The 25,144-nt window shown below is 56.7% G+C and overlaps 2 protein-coding genes across 4 annotated transcripts in view; one reads left to right on the top strand and one right to left on the bottom strand.

Annotated features, from left to right (window-relative positions):
• The window catches only part of DNAH17 (dynein axonemal heavy chain 17), a 96,153-nt gene extending 93,466 nt beyond the window's left edge, over positions 1-2,687 (top strand). For all 3 annotated transcript variants that reach the window (XM_041724756.1, XM_041724757.1, XM_041724758.1), the window contains one exon: positions 991-2,687. In XM_041724756.1, the coding sequence (XP_041580690.1) occupies positions 991-1,238 (248 nt within the window). In that variant the 3' untranslated portion in view covers positions 1,239-2,687. The remainder of the gene's footprint in view (positions 1-990) is intronic.
• PGS1 (phosphatidylglycerophosphate synthase 1) overlaps positions 534-25,144 on the bottom strand; it is a 43,368-nt gene continuing 18,757 nt past the window's right edge. The window contains exons 5-11 of the mRNA XM_041726859.1: positions 23,616-23,715; positions 22,448-22,637; positions 21,568-21,746; positions 18,810-19,331; positions 9,166-9,314; positions 4,701-4,830; positions 534-1,083 (exon numbers count right to left, since the gene is read on the bottom strand). Coding sequence (XP_041582793.1) covers positions 4,711-4,830; positions 9,166-9,314; positions 18,810-19,331; positions 21,568-21,746; positions 22,448-22,637; positions 23,616-23,715 — 1,260 coding nt within the window. The 3' untranslated portion in view covers positions 534-1,083; positions 4,701-4,710. The remainder of the gene's footprint in view (positions 1,084-4,700; positions 4,831-9,165; positions 9,315-18,809; positions 19,332-21,567; positions 21,747-22,447; positions 22,638-23,615; positions 23,716-25,144) is intronic.

The raw sequence follows: 25,144 nt of genomic DNA, 5'->3' as shown, positions 1-25,144 counted from the left end.
AGCCTCCAGAGCCTGACCTGCTGGGCTGGGGACAGGGACGAGCTGAGGGGGCGGGTGGGAGAAGCACACAGAAGGGGCGCGTCAGCTCAAGGCTTGACGCTGGTGGAGGCGGTGGCACAACTCAGAGAATGCGCTCAGTCTGGGGACAGAACTCGGCACACCGGGCAACCAGGCTGCTCTGCTTGGCCAGAAACAGCAGGTGCATCCTCAGGTGTGAGCACCTGTCTTGGGGCGATGAGGGCTCCAGGAGCAGGAAGCCTGGGGCAGACGGATGTCTAGGGGCGCCAGCGCTCCTGCCCCCCACACCCCCACCGTGGCCAGGCCGAGCAGTAGCGGGGAGGGGGATGCCTGCCCCTCACCCCCATCCTGCAGAGGCCTGTTCCCTCAGACCCGCTGAGCTGAGCGACAGCTTTTCCACCACAAACTGTCCCACTCGGGGACTGACGCCACCCCCTTACCTGTGGGGGTGTCAGGGCTTAGCCAGCAAGCGCTCAGGGCTCCCAGTCCCCACGTCAGAGACAAGCACAGCAGAGGCCGCTCCCCGTGTTTATTTTGGAATGACAGACAGGAAACACAAACACCATTAACAGGGTGAGTAAAAACGATAGCAGTCTGGTTAAAGGCAAATCAAAGATCCGTGTGCGTGTGCGTATATGCTCGCGGGCGCTGCGCGTGCACACAGGCTGGACGATGCACACCTCCTGTGACTTTCAGCCGCAACCACCACTTCCTGCCCCTGAGGCCGAGGAGGCTGACGGACAGGTTCTGAAGACACCACACATGTACACGGTGGCCCCGAGAGCTTGAGGCAGAGCTGTCCCTCAGAGGCACACAGTGGGGTCCCAGCGCCCCCTCCGGGTCCTCTGCCCACAGCACCCCCACAAGCCGCTCCTGCGCAGGTCCAGCCCCTGGCATTCCCCCCCCAGCTGGCCCTGGCTCGCCGCTGGCACGGCCCCACGGCCACGCTGACCTCGCCGTGCCGTCCTGCAGGAGCTCGCTGGGACACCCAGACCGGAGTCATCGCCGAAGCCAGGCTGAAGGAGCTGACGCCAGCCATGCCCGTCATCTTCATCAAAGCCATCCCTGTGGACCGCATGGAGACCAAGAACATCTATGAGTGTCCCGTGTACAAAACACGCATCCGCGGCCCCACCTACGTCTGGACCTTTAACCTAAAGACCAAAGAGAAGGCAGCCAAGTGGATCCTGGCAGCCGTGGCCCTGCTCTTACAGGTCTAGTGCAGCTGGCACCCCGGGTCCCCGGGCCACGTCCGAACCACAATTTCAAGATGACGTTAGAAACTCAGACTTGCCACTGCTACCTGTTCTTACAGGAACTGACGGTTACTTTTTGTTCCCCTATGTAAGCCAGGCACTTTAGAGCACGTCAACGTGGACAGGCCAGAGGGTGGGGCGGCGTGGAAGAGGGGGCGCGGGTGAGATTAAAACAGCGAAGTCGCGTAGTTGTGCTTGTCTGATTCTCTGGAACCGCCTCCGGCTCAGTACCTGGCAGCCACCAGGGGCCCAACCCGCAGACCCCGCAGCCCGGAGGTCAGGCGGGCATGCCCTTTCCCACAAGCAGCTCGGAGGTGTGGCTTCAGTAGCCGCGGCCTCCGGCCTGATGCCACAAGGAGAGGCCCACCGGGGAGGGGCTGGGGAGGGGCCGGGGCGGTCCACAGCCATGGGTGCCCTTCCCCAAAGACAGAGAACCTGTCTTGATTCAGACCAAGCCTCCTCTCTCCCTGTCCCTGACACACCACTCCAGAAGCGACTTTGCCACTCAAACACCTACTTTCTGAGCATGTGCACACAGAAAAACAAACCTAGTTCCTGGGACGACCTTAACGTGTGTCCTTGGAGGTCACAGGCTTGTGTCCACAATAAGTTCCCTTTCAGGAGGCGTGGCACCTTCCCTTCCTCCTGCCCCATGGCCCCCACATTCCTAGTTGGGGGATCCCCTGCCACACCCCGACTGTAGCCGAGGGTCCTGACCTCCCCAGGGGCCAGGCAGTGCAGCAGGGACCGGAGGGCCGGCCCCCACCCCCACCCCACGCCATCTGGACAAGCCCCTCCGCCTGTATTCCCGACTCGATGAGGAAAAGCGCCCCAAGCACACACCGCCCGCTGCACCACGGTGCTGGTCCCCAGGCTGCCCTGGGACAACCAGGGGACACCTTGGGCCCTCCTTGTGGCCATTTCAGCCAAGTGAATGGGCTGTCGTTTGGGACTGGCCGGGGTGGTGGCACACAGTCAAGGGGAGGGAGTGATAAGCCAGGAAACTGGGGGAACAGGGAAGGCAGGCGGCAGGGCCCTCAAGCTCCAGGGGAAGCTTGACATCCCTGGTGTTCTCAGGCTCACACACAGAGCTCAGGGCCCTCCAGGACCATCCTGCCTCCAGCTAAGGTCTAATATGATCCTGAAGTTTTGTGAGAACTGTTTTCCAAGTAGTCTCACTGGAGCCCCAAGACCTAACTGTGAGAGTAACAATCTGGTGGGGCTCACAAAAGAGAAGGAAAAACACCCCTCAAATCCTCAGGGAGCCCAGGCTCCAGCCGCCTTGGGGCTGCCCAGCAGGAAGGCGGGGTTCCTGCCCTGGGTGCTGGGCAGCCCCCCTGCTGGCCAGGAGGGGTCGCTGCTGTCCCTCCCGTCGGAGCCACTCCTGCCCCCTCGTCCTGCCCACAGCCAGCAGGCAACTCACTTGTAATCCCCGGTAATAACCACAAAACAGGAAGGCTTTCCAATTTTGCCTGTAGAGCCCGAAATAAAACAGCAATTTCTTCTGCACCTCCCAACTTTCCAAGAGGTGATTCACCTTTGGGTTGCAATCCAGTGACGGGGGCCCCAGGGTGCTGTGGGTGGTGGAGCCCCTGCCTCCTGGGTGGCCGCCGGGGCTGGGGGAGAGCGCATGTGGGGAGGGCCCTGGGGAGGGCCCAGGACCGGCTGGAGGTGGTTAGCAGAGACAAAGGGAGCAGCTGAGCATGGAGGGCACAGGCCTCGATTGCTCAAGCTGGGCTATGGCACAATGTTGACTCTGGTCCCACAGAGTCTACAAGAATGTCAACGCTGTTTACCGAAAGCCTCTCTCCAAACAGAAACCCGGTGCCCTGGCACATTCTTCTGGCTTCTCTAGCCTAATTGTCCCACAGGACAATTTAATAACTGGTTTGAAGGCAAACAGCGTTAACTGATGTGCTGCTGCCCCAGAGCAGTGTAGACACGGCCACCGATTCCCAACCACTGAAGCCTGCAGATCTGCTGGCCCTGGCGGGGGGCTGGAGATGCTGGAGGGCCCCGTGCACACAACCAGGCTATGCAGACAGGCCGGCCACACCTTCCAGAGCCCTGAAGGGGACCAGCAGCCACAGCCCTCAGGACTCAGGACGGAGCCACGTGAAGTGGCTTCCGGGAATGTGCCTGCCAGGGCGGAAAGCAATCTCTCTCCCGACAAAGGATGGGCCAGCCATACCCTGGGGCCAAAGGCCTTCTCTCAGGAAGATCTTTCTCTGTGCAAGGTTCAGCACCTGGAGATCAGAGATTGGCGGGAAGGTTTTGAAATCTGCTTCTGGAGACAGAGGGCGGTGGGGCAGCATGCTATGTGTTCTGAAGATGCCCTGCTGTGAGAAGGTGGCACAAACCAGGTTTTAAGCAGATCCAATAAAAAAGAGGTTTGTTCTTCAACAAAAAAAATCACAAAGGAAAAAAAGGAGGGGATCCCACAGGTGAAAAGAGACTTAGGTGACGTGTCACCATATCATCACAAGGTCTGGACCTTATCTGGAACCTCAAGTCAAACACATGGAAAATTTTCCATAAAATAAGAAATATTATAAGGCAATTGAACCCTTGAACACGTTTGGGGTATTTGTTGACACTAAGGGACTCTGGCTAAGGTTTCAGTCAGGTGTGATACCACAATAACGTCGACGGCGGGAGAGGTTTACGAGACTTTATACTGGAAGAGGGTGCCGATATACGCGTATCCTCTAGAAATACGGACCAGTACGTAAAGATCAGAGCAAACACGTGAGAGAGTCAAAGGTGGCTGCTGAGGGGCAAGAGAGGCAGGAGACTGCTGCGGGGTCAGGGGTCTAGCATTGCCTTCCTCTACAACTATACGTGATCTGAATAAAATTAAAAATAATAAAATTATGGAGGGAAAACTAAAAGATGACATTAAATACAATTCTGTTTTAATGAGAGAAGCCTGGCACCAGCACCCAAGGAAGCCCCCGCCGCACACCCTGTGCTCCTGCCTCAGAGCCCCTGCACCCAGGAGTCAGGAGGTGGGTCCCATCTGGGGCCCTGTGGGCGCGAGGGCAGGGTGGCTCTGGGGAGGCACCGCGTCCACTGGCAGGCGCACCCTGCCCGGCCTCCAGGCGACGGCCGAGCCAAGCAGCAGCCCAGGGCCACCCCGCTCTGTGCCTCTGTGGGCCACAGCTAGAGGCTCCGGGCACCCAGTGGCAGGCTCCTCCCAGGAGGGCAGTGTCCTGTCACCGAGTGTCCCTCCTGCTCGCACTGCCTTAAGCCCCCTGCTCTGTGGTGCCGGCCCAAGCCACGGTGCTGCCTCATCTACTCCAGGCCTGGAAAACTTCAATGACAACCATGGTGACCCGCGGAACAGAGCCCCCGGGTCCTGGGAACACTGCCCTCCCCGCTAGGACAGAAGCCCCCTGACCCACACGTGGCCTCACAAGGCAGCACCTGTTCATCCTCAGAAGAAGTTCTTAATCAGCGGAGTCACCATCTTCACCCACAACTTCACCTGCCGACTTGGCTGCTCGAAGGTGGAGGAAGACACCACACCTGAGCGTAGGTAGAGCTGCTCCTGCTCCTGAGGGAGAGGAACAAACAGGCATTAGGGTCTCCCACAGCGCCAGGTGACTCAGCCCGTCCACCCCAAATGCACACGTGGAGCCAGCCCAGGCACTGGGGCACTCGGTTGCAAGGTGCCAGGGTGCTGCGGTACCCAGGCCCTGGGGTGCTAGGATGCCAGGGCGCTGGGGTGCTGGGATGCCCGGTCACTGGGGTGCTTAGGATGCTAGGGCACTGAGATGCCTGGGCCCTGGGATGTTGTGGTGCCTGGGTGCTGGGATGCCGGGGCACTGGGGTGCCTGGGTGCCCAGCTGAGGCACAAGGAAGCCAGGCAGGGGAGGCAGGCCTGCGAGCCACCCCATCAATCCTGCCCTAGCAGTAAGCTAAGAAGCTCGTGTCTCTATGCTTTCAAGACCAAGATGTGCATGGAACAGGGGACGTGGAGTGGAAGTCGAGCTGGCAGAGAGAGGATTTACAAGTTCACCCTCACTAAATGAGGTCATGCAACTTAAAGACACATTCGTGAAATGAGGGAGTAGCTCTTTTCTCAAGTTGGCAAAACGTTCTGTCACAGGGTGACCCCAAGCCGCCAGACCAGGGAGCCAGGCATTCCCATGCACTCTGCGGCTGGAGATGGGGTCACGGCTTCTTCCCAGAGACCAACTTGGCAACAGGTATCAAAGCCTCAAGAAGCTCCACTTGTAGGAATTTATCCCAGGATGAAAAGCTATGCTCTCAAGACTTCTGGGTGCTGCTATCTATCACAGCGACATTTATAACAGGGAAAAACTGGAAACCACCTAAATGTCCACCACAACTAATTAAATAAATAAATCCGTATGACAAACCAGCCTGCAGAAGATAATCACGTTCTAGAAAAACGACACAGAGAATACAACCCTAATTTCATTAAGAAAGAAGAGACAAGTCAAGCCCTGTCACACAGAACAAGAGGGAATCCTCAGGATGACTTCAGTGATGGCTCTGAATCGAGGGACAGGCGTCTTCCAATTTTTCTTAATTTTTACAATGAATGTTTACATTTAAAAATAAGTTTAAAAACACTCATATTCTCTTAAACTGTGCTTAGAATCTTTGAGAGGAAATACTTTTTTAAACAAACACCCTACAAGTCCTGTGTTTCCATTTATAAGGTATTTGATGAAGAAGTCAGAAAGTGATCCCACTTGTTCCCACCACACAGGGCTGAGGGCAATCCCTCTCTGGATCTCTGCATCACTTTGTCCAGAAAATACCGACTATCCCACACCATTATGAAGACCCAACAGAACGGCCTGGGAAGCGGCCTGGGAAGCGGCCTGGGGTGGGCCCAGGAGCACCAAAGGGGGGGGCACGGAGATGGCACTGCCCTGTCCCGCCCCAGGAGCAGGGTGTGCTCTTCCCTGGGGGCAGGGACCACCCAGCAGGAACAGGGGACAGCAGACACCTGGCCTTGCAGAACACTACGGGAAGTGTCCACAGCTTTCCTGTCCAGGGCTGGGTGGCCCCAGGGCCCAGACTTCATTCTCCTGCATGGTTTTCAGGCTCACCCCCTGGCCACTCCCTCGGGTCCAGGGTCCACGTGGCACTTCCCAGCTGAGCAGACTCCTGGCCGCCAGCTTGAACCCTCGGGCCTCCCGATGGCAGTGGCGATGGCCTCGGTCCCCAGCTGGACGTGCCTGACAGAGGAGCCGTTGAGGGCCTAGGGGCCAGGCGTGCAGACGTCTCCACAGACTCCGCTCCAGCTTTATGCTTTCAAACGAATACTCAGCCAAGATTTCAATTAAATTACCAGAAACACTTAAGGTTCCTCACAGACCCCACGACAGAGCTGGAGGGGGAAGTCAGCTGACCAAGGTTACAGTGCTGTTCAAGGGAGTCTTTCTTGGGTCACAAGTGGTAAACTGTGTTCTCTGAACAAAACCAGGAAGCTTTCAGTTTTTATTGTGTGTACTGAGTGAAGGGAGGGGCTTCGGATTCTGATAAAAATATCTCTCCATTCCCAGCGCCCAGTGCAGTACGAACAGGGCCCTTCCCTGTATCCCGAGGAGAACGGGGCAGGGACACAGGTGGCCGGGGTTCTAGGGACTTTCTGGGCTGTGGGTGGGTTGTGTGGCTAGGCAGTCCCAGGATCAGGCACCACAGGGCCACCTGGTGGGAGTGCTGCGGGGCCTGGGGGCTGCGGTCCGACAATCTAAGCATATAGGTGGAATTACCTAGAAATGCCATTTTTCATTTCCAAAGCACAAAAATCAGTATGGCTCTGAAGAATGGAAGGGCTGCACCCTTCCACAATCTAAAGCCCCTGGGATTCAGGTTTGGGAAGAAAAGGAAAATATCACAAATATGTCATTTAGGAAAACAGCTCCTGACCGCAAATGGCCCAGCTTCTCTCCAGATCCAGGATGTGGGTTCAATCCCCATACTTGGGAAGTCGGGGAGAGCCAGTACCAGGACCCTGGGCACAGGCCTGGGGGACTTGCCCCCACAAAACCCCAATCCATGGGGAACCAGTCCTGGCCCAGTTCTCACCCACAACGCTACCAACCCCAGGGCAGGGGCTCACAGGCTGAGGCGTCTCTGCGACGGGTACAGAAGTCCAGCAGACCCCACCGGGCTGCAGCCCTGACCCTCTTGCACCAGCGACTCCAACTGGAGCCTCAGCTGCAAGGCTTCCTCATTTTCTGGAAGCCTCGCCGTCGCAAGAAACCTGCTGAGCAGATCGGATTCCGCGCTGGCCACCCAGAGCACAACCGCTGCCACTTCCTCTGGCCCCTGGTCGCGAAGGCCTTCCCGGCACCAAGGCCCCACTGGGCCGCTGACAGGATTCCCAGACAGCAGAAGGCAGGTCCCAGGGACAAGGCAGTTACCATGTCCTTGTCCAGCAACAAAGGCTCCCACAGTTTCGCAACAGTCATTCCCAACACTGGAGAATAAAAGCTTCACAAAGTCAACAGCCGAGGCTTCTGAGGTCTGGCCCTCGGCAGTGTTATCTGTGTTCCTGTGACTCAGGAGGGAAGCTGGCCCTTCCACGGAAAGGCCACTCTCACGCGCACAGAATGGTGTCTGTGTTTTCCGAGTCCAGCGGTGCTGCCACAGGCCACCAAACACACAGTCCCACAAAAGAACTAACCAGTTCTCAGGAACCTTCTGTTTTTCTCTAAACAGACAGTAAAATATTCCACCACCGAAGAAGGGCCGAGATAGCTGCTGCCCCAGGGGTTCTCCCCGGCTTCTCCGGGCCATTAGCCTGCCAGCAGTATGGGGCCCAGGGTCTCCGACCCCAGCTCCAGAAAGGGCTGCCCTCCTCACTTCCAAGTGGCTGAGAGCACAGGCCTGACCTGTGTCTTCCAAGGGGAGCAGAAGGTTCCTGGACCGGCCACCTGCGCCCGATGGCCAGTGCACCCCAACGGGCCGAACCAGCCAGAGCAGGTCATGTTTCCGCTGCGGCCCCAGTTCCCACGCTCAGGAGAACAGAAGGACAGAAGCCTTATTACAACTGCCAGCATGAGGACAACACCACAGAAACTCCAAGATGCTGGAATCCCCAAGGAAAAGGGGACCTGCTGGGCCAATCGCCGTCCCCTGGGGTAGCAGGTGGGGGCAAGGGGAAGAGGCAGCCACAAGTTTCTGCCCGTCCCACATATCGCCCACCTCCAAACTCCGCAAACACACCACGAGGGGACCCTGCTGCTGGCCGGCCCTCTGCACCGTCCCCTGTGTGTCCAACCCCAAGCCAGAGCACTAGGAAGGGAGACGAGGCAGAGCGAGAGGCAGAACCCAGGTGACGCGTGCACACAACTCTACGGCTCAGCGACGTAGCAACGGGGCTGCCCACGCCCATGACATTACGCTGTTCTCCACGAAGCCCCTCTGCATGGTGCTCCGGCTGCTTCCTGACGTCTGCCCCTTCCGTCTCTTTGGTCAAAGACACTGGCGCCCTGAGTGCCTGTTCTGCCTCCTGGCCGGCCTTCCTGCGGAGGCTCCTGCCAGCAGCCCAGGGCCTGAGTGAGCCCAGCTTCCCCACCTCTCCCGTGGCCCTCTGAAGCTGGGGTGTTGAGGTGTGAGAGAGGAGCGCTTGCGACCCGCAGAGAGGGAGCCCTCAGGGGCCGTGGGGCAGGAGCGGCTGCCGCAGCAGGACAAAAACAAAAGGGCATGCAGCTTCTAAGGGCGGGCCTGTGGGGCTCCTCTCAGGACCAGCCTTCCAGCCACCAGCAGGCTTCTGAGGACTCGGGGTCCTTCTCACTGGAGACGATGGCGGAGACAGCCCTCAGGGGACCCGGCGATGTGGGCAGGGCCGAGCACCCAGCTACCCCCCCACTCACCCCGGCAAATCCCACTTGTCCCAACCAACCTGGTGAAGTTGCTGCTGCAGGGCCCGGCTCTCCGTCACTATGGCGATCTGGGCCTCCAGGTCCCGGTGAACTGACCTGTACCCAAAATTAGGAGAGCCAATCAACGTGAGACAGGGCAGGCTGCTCCCTGCCAGGTACAGCCAGAGGCCTGCAGGGAAAAGGAAACGTGCAGACAGGAAATGAGCACAGCATCTGCCGAGAGCGTCTCCACACTTCATTCAACCTAAGAGAAAAGCAGCCCGCTGGGAATGAGCAGTCAGGCGCGATGTGCTGTCCGCTCCAGGAGCTGCTCGGAGGGCAGGGACCTGGGCAGCCCGCGTTCCCAGGAAGCCACCTCCTCCTGTCTTGCCCAAGCACAGCGAGAGGTGGGTTCCTCAGGGAGCCCCTGGATGCCCATGCTCAGGTTCTGCTTTCACCACCCCGTGCTAACCACAGCCCCTCTGGGCTTCAAGGGCCTCTGATCCGCGGCCACCCTGGCCAGAGACTCCATGGCCCTGCCATGAGCACCAAGGGGAAAGACCCCCACTGGGCTTATGGCAGCCTAGGGGACAGCAATGCTCCTACCCAAGTCTGTGGGCATGCAGCTGCTGCCTGGGGGAGGTGGGTATGGAGGATGCACTCCATCCTGCATCCCTTCCCACCCAGGGACATGCGGTTCTCTGTCTTGGGCTGCGGACACACCACACCCAACAGGACACTAGATGCGCATCCCTGTTAGTGGCTCAGGGACAGCCAAAGCCAGACACGCAAAGTCCACTAGAGGCCGGTGGAGGAGAGAAGCTAAGAGGCCCTGTAAGTTTCTGTCCCGCCCCAGAGAACACCATTTCCCCTTTTCTGCTAGGAAATGAGCCGGCTGACAACACAGCTGGACAAAAAGCAGGATACAGGACAAGCAGCCGTGGGATAGAGGATACTGCCCCCATCCCCCGGCATGCTGACATGTTCGTCAGGAAGGCTCAGATAGTCTCAGAATCCTAAACTGTGCTCTGAAACAGACGCCAGGCAGGTGGTCTGCTGTGCACCCGTCCCCCCTCCTCCGAGTCCCACGGCCTGCTGGCACGGTCCAGGGCCTGTCACAGCTACTACTTCTCCTAAACAGGCTACTCCCAAAACCTGACCTCCCAAGGACATCTGCTGCCCTGGACTTCTTTTCTCCTGCAGGAGCTCAGACTTGGGTCTGGCCTCTGTCTCTTCCTCCACACTACACCATCACTGGCACCAAGAACGCTCGGCCCAGAAAGCCCAGCCCACTGTCCGGTGCTGGAGCCGGCCTGGCTCCCCTGTGAGGCTTGCCGGCCTGCTCAGAGCCCGCCTCCTCACACCCTCCCCACCACCGCCGGTCTCTCTTCTGCCAACATGACCCTTGTAAAGGGGCCCACAGGAGCGCATGACCATCGTGAGCGAATCAACAACATGTAATACACACCAAGAAGCCTAAAATAGAAGACCATTTCCTAATTCTCACTCAGAGCAAGAGCATTTCCAAGAATACCTTGGGTAAGAGATGACGATGCTCTGCTGCCTGTTCCTGTAATGTGCTCGACCCCCCACACACACACAGGGGCCACATCAAAGCCGCCTGCCTGCCTGCCTGCGTATGTCACTCAGCCAACTGTACCGCCCCATGGGGCCACTGTCGCGTAGGCAACCATGTGGCTCACCTTATCTTGTGTTGAGATACTAGGGGTGCGCTGGCTGGCCCCTAGCATTCTGTTCCAGATGCCCAGGGAGGTCCAGGTGGAACGGGTAAGCCTTGACTGCTGCAGTGCCGGCCCTCCACCTCCACTAGGCTCAGCCGCTTCCGCCCACCTTTCCACAAAGCCTGAGGCTGGGGGGGGGCCAGGACCAGGGGCTGACCTCCCCCAGCCTTTGAGCTTCACCACCTGCCACTGCTATTCTGACTCTCTCAATGTCACAATCAGAAAGACTCAAAAGCACCAGGGATGCTCCATGCTCCTCGCGCAGCCGGCTCTCCGGAGCCCGCTCAGCTGGGAGCAGTGAGTGTGTCCAGCAGGGAGGCCCGACACCCATGGGGCTGGCACTGGCTAAGGCTGATGTGAACCATGCCACCCTCGGTGTGTCCATCCAAGGCTCCTGGACCAGAGGGCCTGGAGGGCAAGACTGAAAGGACCTGGTCTTCTGAGTATCTTTTATTTCTGAAATCTGCCTAAACACAGATCTCTTCCTTACAACCTAGGGGCCAGCCATGAGAGGCATGTAGCCCATCCCTGCATACACCAACAGCTCCTCTCCCCAGCTTCCAGCCTGCTTTCATTACTGACCACTAACAAGCTTTTTTAGACCTGTTTTTCCTAATTGCCAGCCCGACAGGAAATCCTGCTCTCACGGATACACATATGCGTGCTACACATAGGTGTACCCAGACTCTATATGTAGTGAGACGAGAGCTTTTCAGTACCCACCTGCCACCATCACCGCATTGGGAAGGCATGACAGACACCTGTCTGCTTTCAGCTTTCCTCTCTGGCCCTGGCTGGCCTTGGGAGAGCATGTGCAAGTGAAGGGCAACACATATCTTGAACCTACTGGCCACCTTGGTGAGGCCTGCAACTGCCCCACCACTTCCCCCTGTAGACCCATGTGGACTGGGATCTTTCTCCACATAAAGACCACAGATGTTGAAGCCACGTGGTACCCATGTGCCAGGAGCTCAAGATGCTGCCCCATGAACAGCCCTTCCAGGTGCAAGCTCCCTGAAGGCGGGACGTTTCTGCTGCTGGGAAAGACCCAAAGGACAGCCGGGAAACCTCCATTCAGGGAGGGACTCCCAAGGGTGCATCCCTTGCTCTGGGCCTGAGCACAGAGGCTGAGAGGCAGGCTGGGGCCTCTGCACACTTCCCAGCAGGGCCATAAGCCTGTTATCAAGCCCTGACCTTTGTGCCCAACGCCTCTACCAACCTAGCACCCGTAAGACTAGGAGCCACTTGGCAGAGCCACAGGAGTGACAGCACAGGAGGGGACTGGCCGTGGGCAGCCCTCAGCCCAAGGGAGCACACTGGGGTACACAGATGACTGGACGGAATCCCAAGACTTCTGCGGGCTCCCAGCTCTGCAATGAGAGCCCTCACTCCCTCACCCTGGGCCTCCTCTCCTGCTCTGCCCACGCCTACACTACAGTCCCTTCTCCACACGGTCCAGCGCTGTGCATGAGCAAACCAGGTGGCTCCAGGGCTCTCACAGCGCTCCCTCACCAGGCCTCTGACCTTTCCCATGGGCCCGGCCACTTCCAGGCCTTACTCCCTCCCTACCTGCCCCTCTCACTCCTCCTCATGCCCAGCAGTCTCAGGGCCTCACATTCCTGTTCTCTCCACCTGAACCCTCCAGCCAGGGTCTGTGCTTGGTGAATGTCCTCTCTGCAGACAGGTCTTCCCAACCCCCCACCTAACAGACCCCCAGATCCAGCCCAGACAGATGCCTGGAGAGGGCAGGTCCCCAGTGATGGATTCCCAGCACCCTGAATCCTGCCTGGCACACAGTGGACACTCAATAAATACTTGTTTGAACAGAGTAAATGAGGCTAACTGTGCATCTTCCAACATATGATGACGAAATTAAGTATAAAAACCTCTGAGTTCTAAAGCAGGTGCTCCAGACCGTTTCTGGTGAGAGGCTGTCCCTGAGGCTCTCTTCAAGAAAAATGTCATCTGGGCAGCCCGGGTGGCTCTGTGGTTTGGCGCCGCCTTCAGCCCAGGGCCTGATCCTGGAGACCCGGGATCGAGTCCCGCATTGGGCTCCCTGCCTGGAGCCTGCTTCTCCCTCTGCCTGTGTCTCTGCCTCTCTCTGTGTGTCTCTCATGAATGAATGAATGAATAAATAAATAAATAAGTCTTTTAAAAAAAAAAAAAGAAAAATGTCATCTTACACCCTCTCCTTCACTTCCACCATGATATTCTGCAATAAACTTCAGAGGACTCTCAGACCCTACAAAAATCTAAGGGGACAAGAAGACACCATAGTCGTGATCTCAGAGGGCTAAGCAGTCACCTGTTACAGTCCAGGCCACTTCAAGAGGCCGGGAGGCCAGGCCCCCCTCACCCCGAGCAGAGTGGTCCATGCCCCAGTGCACACCTGCCAGCACCCCACTGAGGCACGCGTGCCGGAGACACACAGGGCGGAGTCGCCCCAGCTCGCACTGCTAGCTCACCTTTGGGCACCAGGCCAAGCCGCCTGTCGGGAAAGCAGTATAAATAGTGACAATTCTCACAATCATTAACAGATTCCTCTGTCAGCAGGAGCCAGAAATCTCTTAATCCAATGGCCTGCCCCACCCTGGCCACACACATTGTGCTGGTACTGCTAGGGTACTGCACCCAGAGGAAAGGCAAGTCTACATCCCAAAGCTCATTTTCTTTCCTTTTCTTTTCTTTATTTATTCATGAGAGATACAGAGAGAAAAGCAGAGACACAGGCAGAGGGAGAAGCAGGCTCCCGGGGGGAACCTCTGATATGGGACTCGACCCCAGGATCAGGACCTGAGCCACCCAGGCATCCCTCAAAGCTCATTTTCTGATTTATTCATGAGAGATACAGAGAGAAAAGCAGAGACACAGGCAGAGGGAGAAGCAGGCTCCCGGGGGGAACCTCTGATATGGGACTCGACCCCAGGATCAGGACCTGAGCCACCCAGGCATCCCTCAAAGCTCATTTTCTGATTCTCCCCCGAGATACCCCCAACGTGGATGTGGCCCCTGCCCAAAGGGGCTGCTGGGTGGGCTGGGGCCAGGCTCCCAGCAAGAAGTCCCATGACAGCACCAGCAGCAAGGCTCAGGCCCACTCTTATCTGGGGAGTAGACACATACATCCTCCCGCTCAGGCTCCCCTGGGGCTGCCACCTCCACAAGCCCTAGAGGTGCTGGTTGGTTGGCACATGGCCAATGCAGGGCTTACAACCTCTGACAACCACTCTGCACCTGGCCCCCGAGCCCTGCTCTCCACTCTATAGCAACTGAGATGCCCTCTAGTAGGTGGATGGATGACCAAGCTGTGGTCCGTCCAGACAACGGTACGTTACTCAGCACCACCAAAAGACATAAGGGTTAAGGACCCTAAACACGAGGTGCCTGGGGGGCTCAAGTCAGGTGGGCAGCTGGCTCTTGGTTTCAGCTCCGGTTGTGATGTTGGGGTTGTGGGACTGAGCCCTGTGTCGGACTCCATACTCAAAGCAGAGTCTGCTTCTCCCTCCCCCTCTGCCTTTCCCCTCACTCTCTCAAATAAGTCTTTATTTAAAAAAAAAAAAAAAAAACGTAAATGCACATAACTAAGCATAAGAAGCTAGTCTGAAGAGGATACAGACGGTGTGAGTCCAGCTGCAGGACATTCTAGAAAGACATTCTAGAAAAGGTAAAGGTATGAAGACAGTAAAGGGACCGGTGGCTGCAGGGGTGGGAGGGGGATGGACAGGAAGCCCAGAGGCTGTTCAGGGCAATGAAAGCCTCCATGTGACACCATGATGACAGATACAGGTCCTCACCCGCACGAACCCATGAATACAGAACACCAGGATGACCCCTGACACAATGTGGACTCTGGAGGATGACAGTGTGTCAACGCCGGTTCATCACTTCTGAAAGCGCGCCCTCTGGGGCCAGATGCTGAGAGTAGAGGAGGCTGGGAGAGAATGGCGCAAGGCAGCTGGGAAATCTCTGGAGCTTCCTCTCAGCTTTGCTCTGAACCCAAAATGCTCTAAAGAAATTGAGTATTTTAAAAATACATACATAAAATGAGAAAATACAAACTTTCACTTAAAAGGGAAAATGTAACTACACAAGCTGTGAGGTGCTGTGCTGGGCACCAAATGCCTATACAATAATGAAAGCACAGTCGGGGAAAAATATGGACACCCAGCACCGAACTCAGGTGACCGTTCTGCAGCATTACAGGTGCTTCCGGCTCTCAGAGCCTTGCTACAACCCACCTACCGGGGAAGGAGCGAGGGCCAGGCCACAGGCAACTGCCCAGCATGAACCCGCACAGCTGCCGGTGGACTCTTGTCTGACGTGGATGCCCAGCCGCCCCTCCAGAGGCCAAGAAGACGCAGCTAGGACCTCCAACTTTAGCAGTGTCCTTAAGGGACCCCCAGAGGGGTGGGGGAACGGGAACAAAACCACAGGTGACAAGGACATCTCTCCTCACCAAGAAATGCAAGACCCCCATGGGCCCACCTAGCAGCACCCACCCCACAGCCCCTGGGACACCTCCCCTCGGCTCTCGGCCACTTCACAGAAAGCCCAACAGAATGCATGTCAGGTCACTGTGCTCTTCTAAAGGTGAACCACTGCCATCGCCCCGTCTTACATGGAGGTTGGACCAGGTCCTTACACGTTTGCCAAAGGTAAATTTGGCTTGAGAATTAGGCTTAAAGAATCCAAGTCTGGTGGCTTCACCAGCACGACACATGTACACAGGGCCCCTCCGCATTCTGAATAGGTGGTCTTTGCAAAAACCCCCCCAAAAATGAATGGACCACATTGCAAAAGTCTCTAGAGTAGGTCTTTAAATAGCGGATGATATCACTGGTACTTCGAAGCAATATTAACATGACATATACTCAAGTCTGCTAAGGATGCTAAGGAATCAGCAAAGCGAAGCATCTGGGTGGCTCAGTCGGTGAAGTGTCTGCTTCAGCTCAGGTCAAGATCCTGGGGTCCTGGGATGGAGCCACGCATTGGGCTCCCCGCTCAGCAAGGAACCTGCTTCTCCCTCTCCCTCTGCCCGACTCGTGCTCTCTCTCTCAAAACAAACAAACAAACAAACAAACAAACAAAACACCAAGGAATCCGCAGTTTGCCAGTGAGAGACCTCTACTCGGTAGCCCACCGAATACAGTGAGCACTGCTTCCACAAGTCACCTCCAGTCTTTCCAACAAGGCATCTCTACGACTGCTTGATGTCCTCCAGCCAGGATAAGCCGGAAAGGACTGAAGGACACACCCCAGTCCTTGGAGCCTCCTGCCATTGGACTGAGCTGCTATCCACTGGCACCTACTGACCACTGAGGTCACTTCCACGAGGAGAATGCGCCCCAAGCCAAGCCTGTTAGCTTCCCACAGGCAGGGACCAGGCAGTGTTCCTGCATCACTTCACTCACAGGGCCACAGCAGGTGCAAGAGTCCCCCCTGCCTGACTCTTGAGGGTGGGAGGACAGTGCTGTCAGAGCCACAAAGATGTGGATACCATGAACATGGGCTCCTGGCTCACCATCCTCACCAAGGGCTCACGGGAGCACTGAGAGCTGAGATCAGCCAGGACTGCCCTGCAGGAGCCTGAGTAAGACCATCAGGCTATGGGCTACTCAGCCACAGGCAGGCATAAACAGACACCATCTGTACCCAGCACAGGCCTTGCAGAGAGCCTCAGTAAACCCAGCCACCCACCCCTGCCACCACCTGGGCTGCTCGCTCCTCTCATAGGCTGCTCTGGGGACAATGAGCATGCAGGAATGTACCAGAAAAGGGGGCCGACTTAAGGACCCCCTACACTGATCACAATCACAGGAAAGGACCCTGGCCGCTGACCTCAATACCGAGTGATCTCTGACCTCGGACTCCTGGCCTTCAGGTGAGGCTCCTCTGCTCACGTACCCCATCCCCTCTTTCTCACTCTCACACTCACAGGCACACGTGCCCTGGGATTCCTGACCTTCCCCACTAATCCAGTGCTCCCGGAGTGCAAGGCCCCACCCGGGGTGGGGCAGAAGCATGCCTGTCCGGGAAAAGGCGAGCCACACTGGAAGAGCCGGTTGGGTGTTTCTGTTTCAACGGTAAGGGGGGGGGGGGGTGTCACTGCTCATTTATCAGTGCTGCTTGGTTCAGGGAATCAGGGAAATAACCCACAGCCCAGTCAGAACCACCAGACCACGCTGAGCTGGGGAGCCCAAAGTGCCACAGAACAGACGAGGAGGGAGTGCTGTCGAGGCATCGCCTGCACAGCTCCCCAGGCACACACGTCCCCTCTGAGAATCAAAGCTCCTCCTGCTTTCCAGGTCAGTCTTCAATACTCCATGCTTGGGCACCGTGGCTATTCTCATAAGGAACAAAACCAATCCTGAAATATTTTCCACACCTCCTTGCTGGCTAGCCCTACCTGCCTGAGGCATCTGACCACCTACCTGGCTCAGCCCTACAACACAATGCCACCTGCCCTAGCAGGAACAGGCATGTGAGCCTCCTAGCAGGAAGCGGGAACCACCACCCTAGAGACCAGAAGGGCCATCCTTCCCGAGACGTGAGAGTGATTCTTAAGGCATCAGAAACTCCTGGAGAGTTTAAACACACACACACACACACACACACACACACGTTGCGGGGACCTAGGTGGCTCAGGTGGTCAAGTGTCTTCCTTCAGCTCAGGTTATGATCCCGGGGTCCTGGGATTGAGGGGGCCCCCCCCTACACCACCGCATTGCTTTGGCTCCCTGCTCAGCAGGGAGTCTGCTTATCCCTCTTCCTCTGCCTGCCGCTCCCACTGCTTGTGCTCTGTGTCTCAAATACACAAAATCTTAAAAAACCTATATACGTACACCACATTGGATTAATCCCCAGAGAGCTGGATTCAAGAAACATAAGGCAGTCTAGGCTTTAGTATTTCTTTTAACATATCCCCAGGTGAAAATCACTGATGTAAGAAAAAAGAGAGTTCCACCCACCCAATGATTCCAAAATGACCTCAAATCTACACAACGCAGCTAAGTGGCCATGGCTGTCTACAGCCTGGACTCCCAGGCAAAGACCAGAGACCAGAGTAACCCCATCCCCTCCTCCATCAGCCCTTCCGCAAGACTCCAGGACCAGCACGGGAGTCAAACAGACCTCTGACCACCAAAGAGAAACCCAGAAAAACCACACACGTCACTTATGGCCAGGGGCTCTCTGCGTTGGTCACTCTTCTTCAGACACAGGACTAAGTACCTGGTCGTGTGGCCCCTGAAGCATCGGAAGGAGTAACTCCACCCCAGAGGCAGGTGCCCTTAACACATCAAGCAGCAGCAGGGATAATCCCTCTGCTGAGCACAAGGTTTGAAACCCGATTATCCCTAAGACCACGGACCTGGGATTATGGCACGTGTGGGCTGCCCCAGGAATGCACACCATTGCCTGCGGAGGATCATAATCCACAAACAGTTCAGATCATGACCCACGTATGGGCAGTGCTGTGTCGCTCAGAATGGAAAGGACACGGCCTCAACTTCCTCAGCTATGGGGAATAAGTGGGGAATTCACATCAAGCAGAAAGAACCACAGTGGGGATGGAAAGACTGAAAAACCATTTAATACCAAATAAAAATTCTCAGGGACAGGGACATACCCTCTGTCCCTGAGAAGGTCACAGCCAATGTGGGAGAAACTGATGACCAGGGAAGGTGACCGCACGCACCTCTTCCCACCCGCAGAAGTTCCACGTGCTTCCTGAAACAGCCACCCAGGTCATCGGCATGAAGTTCTGCGAGCGGAAGAGAGAAAACTCTGCAGAACTCAAATGCTCCCGATTGGGAGGCTGTGGCATGTGTGCAAGGCTGCCAGGAGGACAAGATGGGAGGAGGGCCCAGCACAGACAGGTGAGGCGGGATTAGGGATGACCCCCCAGGCTGCCCCCACACCCTGAGCCCCAGCCGGCCACCGCGTACCTTTGGCATGGAATGTCCAGCCCCTCCGCCAGTACTCCTGCAGCTGGACCCGCTCCTGCTGGCCCAGGCTGCACACCTCCCTGTAGAACTGCCGCTCAATGTGCACATAGGCAGCTGGGATGGCCCCCGCCACCCCCTTGGCCCCGAAGAAGCCGTTCACCTCCGGGGAGGCCAGCAGGATCTGGTACTCAGCCCGCGTGCCCAAGACCAGGTCCATGTAGGCCTGGGTCAGATTGAAGTAGCCAGTGGTGAGGTAGACCTTGGCGCCCCGCTCAGCCTCTGTCAGCAGGGTCTCAGTGACAATCTCGTCAATCTGGATCTCAAAGGGCTTCATCTGGATCAACGGGTAAATCCAGGTATCGGGGGCTGGCCTCCGGTCCCCAGCAGCTGCTGCGTCCTCCTGAGTCAAAAGGGAGTCGCCATGGAAGGTCTGGGCGTGCAACACTTGCTGGCGGGCCCGAGCTGAGTTTATCACATCCATAACCCTCTTGTTGGCTGCCCTGCAGTACGCGGCCCGGTCACCTGCAGGGACACACAGGAGGAAAAGGTGAAGGAGCAAAGTGGGGGCTCTGGGCTCCTGCCTGGCACAGGGACACGGCACAAAACAGGCCAGTGCAGATGCCCCACCTGACCATCTACCCACAGGCTTCGATTGAGCACAGACCCCCGGCCCCAAGAGAGGCTCCTCCTCAGGTTCATCGTCCAAGGAAAGGTCATAAAGAACCTGCTGCCAAGGAACGTGAAAAGGCCCCTACCAGTTCCACTTACAAAAAATTCTTTTTTTTTTTTTTTTAACAATTTTGTTAAGTCATCTCCACACCCAACATGGAGCTCGAACTCACGACCTTGAGATCAAGAGTCGCATGCTCTACCAACAGAGCCAGCCGGGTGCCCCTATAAAAAGTTAAAAAAACACTGGGCAGCCCGGGTGGCTCAGTGGTTTAGCGCCGCCTTCAGCCCAGGGCCTGATCCTAGAGACCAGGGATCGAGTCCCAAGTCAGGATCCCTGCATGGAACCTGCTTCTCTCTGCCTGCGTCTCTGCCCCTTTCTCTCTCTCTCTCTTTCTCTCTCCCTGTGTCTCTCATGAAAAAGTAAAATCTTTAAAAAAAAAATTCAAAAAACAGACCAGACTACTTGAGGGTGACAGAAATCAAGGGAGCGGGACCTTGGGGCACAGCACCTGAGAGGGGACCGGAGGGGGCTTCCAGGAGCCGGCCCATCTTGCACACACATGTGGACTGCACACCTGAGGCTGGTGTTCAGCATGCACACTGCACTTCAGTGAGACAGGCTAACAACAAAGGAACATGTGAGTGAGTGTGAATGCGAGCATGGGCACAACTATGGGCTGAGCAAGCGCCACACAGTGGGATCGTGGGAGCAGGGTCCCCAAGGTGGGGTGCATGGACAGGCAAGCTAGGGCGGGTGGCTGTCTCGACACACTGGACGGATGAGAACTGAGCATAAATGCTGTCACTGAACACTAACAAGCCAGCATCCAACCGAGAAGGGAGGATAAAACCCAAATGCAGTGCAAACTGGGAGGAGGTAAAGAGCAGCATTTGCAGGGTGACAATGATGAGAGACCAAGAACGTCCGCAACTGCCCAGAGCTGGCCCTCTGGAGGAGGAAATAGCAAGCCTTGGGAAAGGCTGAGCCAGAGTCAGAGAGGAACAGGGCAGGACAAGCTCATGGCCGGGGACAGGGCCACACCTGAGTGTCTCTGGGGATGGGCTCCGGGACAAGGAGAGCCCTCCCTCCCTGACAGCAGCACCCACAGGGGAGGAAGCAGCCTCCAGCCACACCATGTCTCAGGCTATCCTTCCGAGGGTCTTGAGTGTCCCCTGCATCCCTCCATTCGCTCCTTCAAGTCGCCCTGCTCCCGAGCATATCTATGCGGGCCCAGGCGCCCTCACCTGCCCCCCAAGCAAATTGACTCATAACGTTCCCAGAAAGTGGGGCCCTCTTCTCCACACATTCATGCCTGGCCTATAAAGTTAGACAGGGGTCGGCCAGTGTTTCTGGTATGGGCCAGATGTTAAGTATTTCGGGCTTTGTGAGCCAAAGGGTAAAACTGAGAATTATACGTAGGTACTCATACAAGAGAAAACAAATTTCCACGAATTTTTTTATTGATAAAAATTCAAAATATCATAATAACAACTGAGCATCCAGGCTGGCAGCAGGCAAAGCAGACACCCAGATCACAGACTGGTTCCAGGGCCCGCGCTCCCTGCACCCAGGAGAGGGGCTCTTCTCCTTATAAGGTCAGGCTTTACCCCTCCCCACATTGCTGACACTGTTGCAAATTCAGCAGTGGGCCTTCCCAAAGGCCACCAGGAAGCCACAGGAATCAGAGGAATGCAAATGCCCCCAGGAACACTAGCTGCCAGGGTCTGCCTGTTTCCAGGGAGCAGAGCTGAGGGCTCTCCCATTTCACTTTCCAGGCAGGAGGCCACAGACCTCAGTGGAGCTGAGAGCCACAGAGCCCCGGGGCTCCCCACTGGGGAACTGGCCCGGGGAGGCCAGTTAGCAGGCTGCTTCCTGTAAGTGCAGGGCAGGCCCCTGGCTCCCTCCCCCAGGCACAGGCCAAAGCCCACACTCCCACCTTCCCCGGACCCACAGAGCATGCCTGGTGGCCAGTGAGTCACCTCTGTCTGGCCTCAGACAGAGGCTGGGCTCCTAGAGGGGCACTCTCCTCAGCCCTCACCTCCACCCCCCCCAGGCTAGGGAGGGCAGCAGGGCTCAGGACCCTACCTTTGTAAGGATGCACCATCCCCTCCACCACCTGCACTGTGTCATCCCCCTGCAACTGCAGGGATACATCCCCCACTGCGTCCACCAGCTCCGTGAAGAAGTCTGCAATCTCGGGACAGTCCTGCAAGAACACGTAGCGGTCCTGGCGGTTGGTGAAGTAGGAGTCGCTCAGGTTCGCACTGCGGGGGTGGGGGGGGGAAGAGGTGGGTGAGGACTCAGGCGGGAGAGCAGGCAACAGTGGCTGCAGGGGAGCCAGTGGGAGCAGGGCAGTAACGAACACGTAGGACCCCACAGGGCAGCCGCCCCTGAGCATGGCCACTTGCACAAGAGTGGCATGAGGGGACAACAGTGAGGAAGCCACGGAGTCTCGATGCTGAGGTGACAGCTGAGAGAAGAGGGACCCTCACAAAGCCAACTACCCCCCCAACAAGGGCTGAGACCCAGTGCCCAGGTTTCAGAATCAAAAGGACCCAGGCGGCCATCCTGGCTCTGCGGTTCATTTCTTCTGTGTTCCTGGCTCTGCCCAATGAAGTCACTCATCCTCTCTAGTCTCTCGTGTATGAAGTAGGGAAAACACCAAACGGGTCTCTGCGAGGATTAAACACAGCAGCAGCACACGTGGGCACAGAGGACTGGCGAGCACCCAGGAAGTGCTCAGGAAGCCAGGGCCCCCTTCTGACCACCCTCGATGGGCTGCCAGCACCCACAGCAGAGGGGGGTGTCGTGGAAGACACTGAGGCAGTAGTGTGACCACCAGACTACAAACATATGCCCACGTTCCTGAGGCCTGAGGTGACCGATTTCCCCTTCTCTGTGTCCTGCTAACTTCTGCCCTGGCCGATATTGAGGGGAGGTCCTTGATGGAAGGCAGCCGACTCACCCACTCAAGATGATATTGTTGTCAAAGAGGTACACTTTAATGTGCTGCAGGCCAATGGTCTCGTTGAAGCGCTCAGGGATCAGGAGCCGGAGGAGACCACGGAGGTTAGGAGTGTGGAAGAGAGAGACGCGGACCTGTTCTGGAAACCTCTGTAACAGCGGGAGCAGCATTGTGCGGGAGTTCTTCCTACCTAAATACGTGGGCGAGCAGAAGAGAAAGGACAGGCTATTCACACCAGGAAAGATACCCGGCCCGCGGGGGAGGAACTGCCTACCAGGGCCCACGTTTGCCTGTGCCGCCCATGAAATGGCCAGAATGCCTACACACGGACAGCACTCAGTAAATATTTGCTAAACCAATGAATCCAAGACACAACCTGCCCACTGGCCACTCTCCATGGGCTGGGCATGCCACTATTCTGTCTGGCACCATCACAGGCCGGAGGACCTCAGACCAAATTCTGCTCTGGACACCGCCACATCTCAGAACAAGACTGGAGTGGGTGGAGCCGCAGACATCTGCTATTCTGGTAGCCGGCACCCAATCATTCTCCTGTTGGGAACTATACCCCCATCTCCTCCTAGGGGTTCCACCCTCCTCTGCCCTTGGCATTCCTACCCTGGGTAATGATGGCTCTACCCACACAGAACCCTTGCCCCGCTCCATGAGAAGGCACCCAGGCTTGGGCTGGGCTGGTCAGCACACGCATAGCCCCTGGTGCATGGCCCACAGCAGGCCACTCTGGGAGCTCCAGTCTGAACCCTCAGGAAGCAGGCTCTCTTCCGATGGACACAATGTCATGGGTAGCCAGGCCCGGGGCTGCCAAGGCCACCATGTGGAGCCTGAAAATAAAGCCAGCCCAAAGGAAGGAGGGCCAGCAGATGGGTCCTGGTGACTGGCCAAACCCCCAAATCTTGACCAGCCCAAAGCAGGTCAGTCATAGGAGTTGAAAACAGCCTCTTTAGCCTAAGCTGTTTTTCTTTGGGCTTCCAGTCACTTCCAGCTACAGAAGGAATGCTGCCGGACAACCAGGACAACCAGGCTGTCTGGGCCGTCTTCAAACAGCCTTGCCTCTGCCTGGGGCGGGGGCGGGGGGTGGCAAGAGTGTCACTCCTGAAACAGGGCTCTGAAAGGGGAAATGTCAGGGCAGAGGGTGCACCAGACCCACCTCTTGAGCCCCGTGTGAAGTCCAAGAGGATGGACACCTTGAGGTCTGAAGGGAACTTGGCTTGGAGTGACTTTTCCAGAGTGCTTTCCAGACAATCTACCTATCAAGGAAAGAATCCCAAAGAACAGAAGTATAAGATCCAAAAAGATGATTACGTATTAAAAAAAGGATCGAGGGGCACCTGGGTGGCTCAGTCCGACTCTTGGTTGTCGCCTCAGGTCTTGATCTCAGGGTTGTGAATTGAAGCCCCACATCGAGGGCAGCCAGGGTGGCTCAGCGGTTTGGCGCCTGCCTTCGGCCCAGGGTGTGATCCTGGAAACCCAGGATCGAGTCCCACATCGGGCTCCCTGCGTGGAGCCTGCTTCTCCCTCTGCCTGTGTCTGTGCCTCTCTCTCTCTCTGTGTCTCTCTCATGAATAAATAAAGAAGATCTTTAAAAAAAAAAAAAAAAGCCCCACATGGAGTGCCACACTGGGTGTGGAGCCTACTTTAACAACAACAAAAAAGGATCAACTTGCCAGGTAACAGGTAATGCACACCCGGCCCCCCCACATCCTCTTGGAACACACATCCGCACCATGAGTGCTCGAGAGTCAACACCAGGAGACTCCTTCATCTGAGACCAGTAAAAGGAACCAGAAGGTACCGCTGGCACCCTTGTCCAGCCAGGCCTCTCAGAACAGAGGGTCTGTGGGTCAGAGATATGCTGCCGTAGCAGTCCGGAGCTTGCCACCTTTGGAAAAACTCTAAGACACCAGCTCTCACACGTTTCAACAGAAAATCCCCACAGACACACAGCAAACAGTGCCTACACACGGACAGCACTCAGTAAATATTTGCTGAACCAATGAATCCAAGACACAACCTGCCCACTGGCCACTCTCCATGGATTGGACAGGACATTGTTCTCTCAGAAGAACAAACAGGCTTCCCGAGCTTGTAGCTAAAAGCATGTCCTGAAGACAGAGGAAGACCTCCCTCTCAGGGAGGGAGAGGAAAGGACAGAAGTGCTTCTGCTGACCCACTCCACCCCCCATTCTCTACACCCAATCCCTGGTATTTCCCAGCTCCAACCTGTGGGTTTCCAGGCAAGGATGAACCCAGAGAAAACACTGTGGGTGCCAGACTCATTTCACAGCCTCAGAGCAGAAAGCCATACCAAGATGCAGACAACAGCACGGTCTCGCCCACACTCACGTTAAGTCAGCCCATAGACTATGCCCCCGCACCACAATGTGTGCTGGACTCACGCTGCAAGAAGCATGTCCTGTGCAAAAACGGCGGTTTTTGGCACTTCCCACCCTCCCCCCTCCAATCTCACTGCAGGTGATAAGTGTAGCGTGACAACAAGTGCAGGTGGAACAAGAAGGGCCACAGACCTGGCACCTGACCCCAGCCCGACCTGTGCTTCGGTTCGTTTGCCTAGCACAAGGTTGGAAAATCTTTTCTGCAAAGGGCCAGACAGTAAATATTCTGCGCCTTGTGGGCCAGACAGTCTGTCACAACTACTCAGTTCTGCCATTGTAGCAA

Source organism: Vulpes lagopus, chromosome 12, assembly GCF_018345385.1.
Source record: "Vulpes lagopus strain Blue_001 chromosome 12, ASM1834538v1, whole genome shotgun sequence".
NCBI lineage: Eukaryota > Metazoa > Chordata > Mammalia > Carnivora > Canidae > Vulpes > Vulpes lagopus.
The sequence above is the reverse complement of the archived record's forward strand: the minus strand, read 5'-3'. Positions and strand labels throughout refer to the sequence as shown.